Raw genomic sequence first — 8,398 nt, 5'->3', positions numbered from 1 at the left:
TTCACTCGCGAACCAAACTCGGTTTACCTGCAACTGTAAGTTTCGTCTCTCTCCGGGGAGAAAGAGGCACAGAGAGATAGAGAGAGAGGGATGGATCATTTTCTATGGCGGATATTACCTCTGCTGGCACTTCTGGCTTCCTTTCTCTACTTCTACTACGTCCATGATTCTTCCAAGGTAAAATTTATATTTTCAATTTTTTTTTCCTTAATGACTGGTTATGATTAATGGAGATAGCAATATCTACTTGGGAATCGCTGTGGTTATCTCCAAGGCGATGCTAGGTCAACTAAATACTCTATCTTTGCAGTTTTCTACCAGTGATTGCAGCCTTCTTCCATACAACCATTACTGGATAACCAGCAAGGGCATTGTGACACCTCGTGGAGTCATTTCTGGTGCAGGTGTGTTTGAGCAAGTAGTTTTGTTTTGTTTTGTTTGCTTCTGATTGATTTTTGGAGGAAGAATAGTATTGTTCTTTCATTGCTTTAATTTGGTTAGAAGGTCATTAATTACATGGTTTTGTTGGATTTTATTACTTTTTGTTTCATCTTGTATGCAGTTTCTTTTGAATGAAATTAGTTCCTGGTACAGGCTAATTGCTATTTATCTTTTTGAAATTTCATGATTGAGCAGTTGAGGTGAAGGAAGGGATTATTGTATCCATAGTTAAGGAAGAAGATTGGCAGGGAAATTCCAAGAGAGGACAGATAATTGATTATGATGAAGCCGTCATTATGCCTGGCCTCATCGACGTGTAAGATTTGTTTTCTCATTGCTTTTTTTTTTTTTTTTTTTTTTTCAATTACTTTGTTACGAGGTAATGCGAAGGATTTTATGTAATATTGCAAATTGACATCCAACTATTATCAACAATAATAATTTCTAGGACAAATTCTAGCTTGCTTCTCGTCTAGTAGATGGTGATAAAGTGAATAGACTCAAATAACTCTGTCCTTTTGATGAGGTGCTTTTGGTATGATTTTCTGGTAGGCATGCGCATCTTGATGATCCTGGAAGAGCTGAATGGGAAGGATTTCCTTCAGGAACTAAAGCAGCAGCTGCGGGTATAGTTTTCTGCCAATTTTCAGAAACTTATTGAATTCATAGTAAGGTGAATCCTTGATTGGGCTCCAATTAAGAAAAAAAAATGCAACTATTTCCTAATTATCTGTTGTCTCTGCTTCCTAGCAATCTCTACAGCAAACATGTAAATTGCACTCTGAAATTTATTTTCTTGTTCCTTGCTTTATCTCTTATGGTTAGCTTGTGTTTCTGTGGTATCAATCTCCTTCAATAGTGCTACAATGGAATCTTTTATGTTAGTTAATTATGTTTGCTCTAGTGCAATGTGTGAAACTAAACATTTGGATCATTATAAATCTACAGGGGGCATTACAATGTTGATTGACATGCCTCTGAACAGCTTCCCCTCAACTGTTTCTGTGGAAACTTTGAGACTTAAGGTATGGCTGGTTGAATGATATCTCTTTACTTTGTTTAAAACATCTACCAATGCCAGTGCTTTAAATATGATAATATTGCTAAACTTAAGCACTGGTTTGGGCATGCTATTTGATTTCCCTGTGCTCATACTCTTGGGTGATAGCAATTCAATCTCATTTACAGTTCTTTTTATATTGGACAGTCTATGCATGTTTACAGAGCTTTTCTTGCTAGTATTCATATATCTCGCTAACTATTGTTTTTCCCCTCTTAATGTTTGACATGCACATTGTAGCTTGAGGCTGCAGAAAAGAGTATTTATGTTGATGTTGGTACACCCTTTAAACTGTATCTCGGGATGTCAATATCTTAAGGACATGTTTCTTAACTATATTGTGTCATCAGGTTTCTGGGGAGGCCTAGTTCCTGAAAATGCTTTCAATGCAAGTTCTCTGGACGCTCTCCTAAGTGCAGGTGTTCTTGGTTTAAAGGTAATTATCTAAGAAAATGTCTCTCACTTCTAAGGTGCTTGTACAGAACCTTCTATTCATGCCTAGCAAGATGTTTCCAGATTGAAATCTTTGTATGTTGCCCATGATAATCATCCTGTCAATAAAATATTGGGCACTATTTATTCAGATGGGGTTAGTTATTTTCTATCATAAGAAGGAAGTTTTATTCTGTCATAACTTCCTTCATATAATGATGTTTAAGCTTTCAATGGAGTTATTTTCTATCATATGAAGGGGTGTGCTATCCCTGTCCTCTGTGTATGTGTTCTCTGTCAAAAAAAAAAAAAAAGGAAGTTATGTTCTGCCATATCAGTGGAAACCCCCAATTAAGTTTGTGCATTGTTGGCAGTTTGCAATTGAATTACTCCATTGTGATTTGACACTTAATTAATGCGTATTTTGTCTGTATTTTTCTCGTTATTGAATTATCTTCTTATTTCTCCCCTGTTTTTTGTTTTGTAGTCTTTTATGTGTCCTTCAGGGATCAATGACTTTCCCATGACCAATGCCAGTCATATCAAGGTTTGCTTCTTGGTGCATGGTTCAACTTCTTTGATACAAAACTCGACCTGGTCAAATAAAACCTTAGTTGGAGTTTGTTACTTACCGATCTACATTGACGCCACAATTTGTTCATTTTTCCCCCCTTTCACAATTGACAGACTTGTACGTCATGTGCTATTAGTTTTTGAAATCCAGCATCCTTGATCGCTTTTATACATTGAAATAATTTTAACAGTTGTATGAAGATTTTTTTTTTTCCTTTTAAAACTGCTTTCCTTTCTGTTCTGATTGGTTGAGTTGATTTTGTCAGTTTGCTTCAGGCCCTTATTATTTGTTTCTGTAGGAGGGCTTATCTGTACTGGCAAAATACAGAAGACCTTTACTTGTACATGCAGAGATTCAACTAGATTCTGCGAATTACTTAGAAGATGATGCAAATGACCCTCGACATTATTCAACATACCTTAAGACAAGGCCACCAGCTTGGTAAGATATTGTCAATGGCTACTCTATGTGAAGAAGTTAGCGAGTTACTAAAGCTCTATGGTGTAAGAGTTCACTGTTTTGGATAGTAATACCTAAAATTGTGGCCAATCATTGATCTTGAATTATGCTGTAAACAAATGAGTCACAATTGATACATAATGGCTTTCAGGTCTTTTTGTTTTTGCTGAGATATCTGTTGGATACCTTCAGTCTTTTAATGTTTTGTTGATTTGTTCAGTACATTTTATCCAAGTATCCTAAACTAGTGTAGTTGAGAGTATCCATTGGTGCATGATATTTGCCGATGATATAGTTCTGATAGATGAGACGCAATAAGGAGTCAATAGAAAACTAGAACTTTGGAGAAGTACTCTAGAGTCAAAGGGTTTTAAGTTAAGTAGAACGAAGATAGAATACATGCATTGTAAGTTCGGTGAAGGCCGAACTGGTGATAGGGAATGAGTTAATTTGGATGGAGTGATACTGTCCCAAAGTAATCATTTTAAATATCTTGGCTTAGTCCTTCAAGTAGTAGATGGGGGATGTGAGGAGGATGTTAGTCATAGGATTAAAGCCGGATGGTTGAAGTGGAGACGTGCCACTGGAGTTTTATGTGATCGCAAGATTTTCAATAAGTTGAAAGGAAAATTTTACCGTACAGCCATACGACCGGCCATGTTATATGGTAGTGAGTGTTGGGCACTGAAGGAGTCGTATGTGTCTAAGATAAGAATTGCAGAGATGAGGATGTTAGGTGGATGAGTGGCTATACTAGACTAGATAAAGTCCGTAATGAGAGTATTAGAGAAAAGTTAGGAGTGGTACCAATTGAGGATAAGTTGAGAAAAGGGTGATTGAGGTGGTTTGGTCATGTGAAGCGTAGACATACGGAGGCTCCAGTTAGACAAATAGAGCACATTAGGGTAGATGATAGAAAGAAAAGAAGGGGTAGACCTAAACTAACTTGGAGGAGAGTAGTACAACATGACTTAGAAGTATTACACATTTTCGAGGATTTAACCCAAAATCGTTTAGAGTAGAGAAAGAAAATCCATATAGTTGACCCCAAATTTTTGGGATAAAGATTTAGTTGAGTTGAGTTGAGTATCCTAAACTAGTGTAGTTATTCTCCTCCAATTGGGTAAACTAACATTTTCATAAAGGCTTAGTCTTTTCTAACAGCAGTCTCTATTCCATTTACATGTTACCAAGAAATGGATATGCTGTGCCATGTTCATGAGCTTATCATACATGTTTAATTGTTATATAATAGTGATCTTAATTGTTCCTTAACCAGGGAGGAGGCAGCTATTAGAGAGCTTTTGACACTATCAAAGGACACAAGAATTGGTGGTCCTGCAGAAGGAGCTCATCTTCATGTTGTTCATCTCTCTGATTCAGGTTCTTCCCTACAACTTCTAAAGGTATGTATATGGAGGACATTGTTTTAATTATGGGCATAATTGTCCTTTCATTGTGTCAACTGAATTTTCTTAATCGTTGGTAGCAGCCAGATACTTTTCCCATGATGTCTTTTCTATTTTCACAGGAAGCAAAAAGAAGTGGTGACAGTGTGACTGTTGAGACATGTCCTCATTACCTAGCCTTTTCAGCAGAGGAGATTCAGGATGGAGATACTCGTTTTAAATGTGCTCCACCCATCCGTGATGCAGCCAATAAAGAAGCATTATGGAAAGCTTTACTGGTATTTGTGATTCCAGGATGAATTTGAATCCTATGATCCTTTTTCTTCTGTCTTCTGTTTCACTTGACATCTATTCTGTTTCAGGAAGGAGATATTGATATGCTAAGTTCTGATCATTCACCAACGGTGCCAGAACTTAAACTCCTTAATGAAGGCAACTTTTTGAAGGCTTGGGGCGGTATATCATCTTTGCAGGTTAGTGCTTCAATGAATATCTACTTATCTGACCTTTGCCTTCTGTAGGAGAAATGAATGTCCAAGAACTCATTATTATCCTCAAATATAATCTTATATGGGGCATCCATTGTTTTTTTCATAATGTCACCATTTTGAATTTCAATAAGTTGGTGTGTAGATATGTTATTATGGAACTGCAAAAGGCATCCAGGTGGATTATTTTTGAAATTTAAGAAGAAAGAGGGGCATTTTTGTGAGGAAAAAGCTTGATTATTCCCTCAAGCATGATTGGGAATTTATATTATTTTCAGAATACAAATAATAGAAAGATTTACAGATTCTAGCCTAACTTTCAGTAATATGTGATCATAACAAAATCTACTACATAATTGCAGAAACTAAAATATGGTAATATCTCAACAATTTTATTGAGTAATGCGTGACTTTTTGGCCTGCTCCTGTGCTCCAAGCATATGTTTTCCTCCAGGGTTAATCTTTTGTCTTTCACTGGGCAATTCTGCAATCAACTTAAAGTTATAATTACATGCTATGTCCTCATGTTCAGTTCTTAAAATAAAAGGAAAAGTTGAGAGAGAGAAAAGAACTTTGAATTTTCAGTTAGCTGCTTGAATTTTCCTCAGCATGCATGAGAGACATCTCTATATATTAATAGATCTTATTGTCTCCTGTGGTGCAATGATAACCTTCAGTGTCTTTATGGTGAAGGAATTTTCATGGCCGCCAGAAAATTTCAGTCCTAAACTTACTTTAGTACATAAATGACATGTGCAACAATGAGTTAAAAAAGGAAATCTCTTGCCAAATTTTAGGATCATAACATTGCATTTACATAAGAGCAGCAAGAATATCTCTTTTCTTAATTTTGGTTAAAACTCTATACTTAAGCTCCACTTTATTATTTTCCCATTAGTCTATTACTGGTTTGGAACTCTTAGTCATTCTCTTGAGAGCATCTGCAGTTTGTGTTTCCCGTGACATGGTCATATGGGCGAAATTATGGAGTAACTTTGGAGCAGTTAGCATTGTGGTGGAGTGAAAGACCTGCTAAGCTCATTGGACAAGATTCAAAGGTGAAGCAAATTTCTGGCCTTTGGCTTTCCTTCTTATTAACGGAGGTGTATAATAGGAAAATAAAACATTAAACACGAGTGAAGACATAAAAAGATTACTGCTTATCTGTGATCAGCTTATGTCAACTGAATCTGAATTACATTTTGCAGGGGAGCATTGAAGTTGGAAAGCATGCAGATATTTTTGTATGGGAACCAAACACAGATTTTGAGCTTAATGATGATCTTCCTATATACCTTAAACATCCGGTATGCCTTCTGAACTCCTATCCAGTTTTCTTTGATAAACTTGACTCAACTACTTCTGCTTGCTTTGGATGTTCTCCCTTCTTCACCGCCTCCTCCCCTCCCCCTCCCTGCCTACCTCCTCCTCTTCTCTTAAGCATTCAAAAAATTTTATATAATTGCATCCATGTGACTAGTGTATTTTTTTGAAGAAAGAGTGAGAATATGGGAGAAGAACATTATTAGAACTCCTTGGTTTGAGGATTTTGATTTTTTAATCATGAAAAGAACATTCGAAATTAATCAGAAGCCAATAAACCTGCCTTCACACTTGGTATGCATTCTTATCAATATATTTTTCGTTAATGGTGATCCTTCAAGGTGTACTATGCCTGTTGCCTACTGAGAGTTATTTTAGTATAGTTGTAAGCACTAATCATCTTTGAATTACAGAGAATCTCAGCCTACATGGGAACCAAACTTTCAGGAAAAGTTTTGGCAACTTTTGTTAGAGGAAATCTTGTCTACAAAGAGGGAAAGCACGCTTCTGCTGCTTGTGGTTCTCTTATCCTGGCAAAATAAAGGGATGAACTGGATATGTAAGTCCCATAATCAATGTCTAAATGTTTACTTGCTTCGTCTGTCTTGTGCTAGCGTTAAATTGTCTGCTTCTCTAACTCGCTAATCTGGTATTCTTTGCTTATCCAGGTTTTTCAGTGTAGGTATCCCACTGGTTGTTGGCTGCAATTTACCCAGCTGACGCATCTTTTGTCTCCAGTGCTTGGGGTTGATAGTTAAGTATCTGCAACTAACTGTGAAATATATGAATGATCCACTGCCAAAATGAAATTATAAGCGACAAGTTAAAATGAAACCATTTGGTGAAGTTATTATTTTCGATATCTGTATTTAAGAGATATGGAAGCTTCAAAAAGAAAAATATTAGAAACTAAACAAGTGAATTTGGGGAAATTCTTGCCTAGATCAGTCCATTATTGACACAAGATATCAAAATGTGGACTCATGTATTTTATTAGTGAGCCTCACTATCAGGCGAGAGCATTCGGTCGGTTTGATTTCGAATCGAACCGAATATCAAAAATTGAAAAATTGAATCGCTTAAAAATGCAAATCGAGCCGAATTGATCATCGAAGGATAACTGAACCGAATCAAACCGAAAAATATTGGTTCGGTTTGGTTCTGTTATATTAAATCGAAAATATTAAAATTTTTATTCTTTGGGTTGGGTTATGCTTCTTGGGCTGGGTTATGCATCTTGGGCCTTGAGGCTTATGCATCTTGGGCTGAAAAATTATTTGGGTCATTTTATCATTCGGTTTAATCGGTTCTAACCGATAAAAAATCAAACCGAACCGAAAACTGAACATATTAAAATTTTTAAATCGAACCGAATTGATTGAACCGATAGAACTAAAAAACCAAATTGATTGAACCAAAATGGTTTGATTCGGTTCAGTTTTTCGGTTCACACCGAAAACTGCACAGCCCTACTCACTATATATTATATGTTTTGAATGTACGACGAATTAGGTCTATATAAAAAAGTAAATTTTTTTTGCTAAAAAAAGAGGAAAATATCACATTCGGTACTCTTAAAATTTTCTCCTATTATTGCTCTCTCTTATAAAAATGTGGACCTCCTTCAAATGGTAAAAAGCAATAAGATAAATTCATCTCTACGTTGCTGACAGTCGCTTTAAATTTGTTAAGAGCTCATTGAAACTCATACGAAGGATATATTTTGTATAAGAATGGTAATAGGAAGCAAGAGAGGAGATAAGGAATATTTCTCAATCATCTTTTATTTATTTATTTATTTATGGGGTGGATCATATATATTTTGTACTATTTCATAATAAATAAATTATACTATAATAAAAATAACATATAAATTTATGCTGTGTGGAAAATAAGGTTCCATTTAGTTCACAAAAACTAATTTAGGTATGAGAATGAATAGATTTCATTATCTTTGTGGGTGTTTAAAATCCTTATTTTTATTCATATTTTCATAAATTAGGAAATATGATTCCAGAGAATCACTATTTTCCTTTTCAATTTAAAGAATCAAAATTTAAGAATGAAAATGATTATCTAAATGTGTAATTTTACTCATGTAATTATTGGATGTTTCAATTTTCATATTATTATGGAAAATAAAAATTTTAAAATAATTATATTTTCATATAATTAATTAAAATTAAAAATTGAAATTATAGTAATAAAAATT

At 35.1% G+C, this 8,398-nt stretch overlaps 1 protein-coding gene across 3 annotated transcripts; it reads left to right on the top strand.

Annotated features, from left to right (window-relative positions):
• On the top strand, positions 1-7,118 carry LOC110649155 (allantoinase). Of its 3 annotated transcripts, none has more exons than XR_009141439.1 (16): positions 1-177; positions 311-404; positions 637-757; positions 994-1,067; positions 1,390-1,466; positions 1,742-1,778; positions 1,852-1,937; positions 2,421-2,480; positions 2,806-2,948; positions 4,246-4,372; positions 4,498-4,653; positions 4,738-4,848; positions 5,811-5,921; positions 6,072-6,170; positions 6,359-6,480; positions 6,600-6,738. XR_009141439.1 is itself a non-coding variant. In XM_058130305.1 (16 exons), exons 1-15 carry the CDS (start codon positions 91-93, stop codon positions 6,726-6,728), a joined length of 1,512 nt encoding a protein of 503 aa, XP_057986288.1. In that variant the 5' UTR covers positions 2-90; the 3' UTR covers positions 6,729-6,745; positions 6,864-7,118. The 3 variants fall into 3 exon arrangements, 2 of the variants coding, with proteins under 2 accessions (XP_057986288.1, XP_057986287.1); XM_058130305.1 differs by lacking the exon at positions 6,359-6,480 and adding an exon at positions 6,864-7,118 and having other exon boundaries at positions 2-177; positions 6,600-6,745; XM_058130304.1 differs by lacking the exon at positions 6,359-6,480 and adding an exon at positions 6,855-7,118 and having other exon boundaries at positions 2-177; positions 6,600-6,745.
• The last annotated feature ends 1,280 nt before the right edge of the window (positions 7,119-8,398 follow it).

This window comes from Hevea brasiliensis, chromosome 11 (genome assembly GCF_030052815.1).
Source record: "Hevea brasiliensis isolate MT/VB/25A 57/8 chromosome 11, ASM3005281v1, whole genome shotgun sequence".
Taxonomy (NCBI): Eukaryota; Viridiplantae; Streptophyta; class Magnoliopsida; order Malpighiales; family Euphorbiaceae; genus Hevea; species Hevea brasiliensis.
This window is presented reverse-complemented; position numbering and strand designations above follow the sequence as displayed.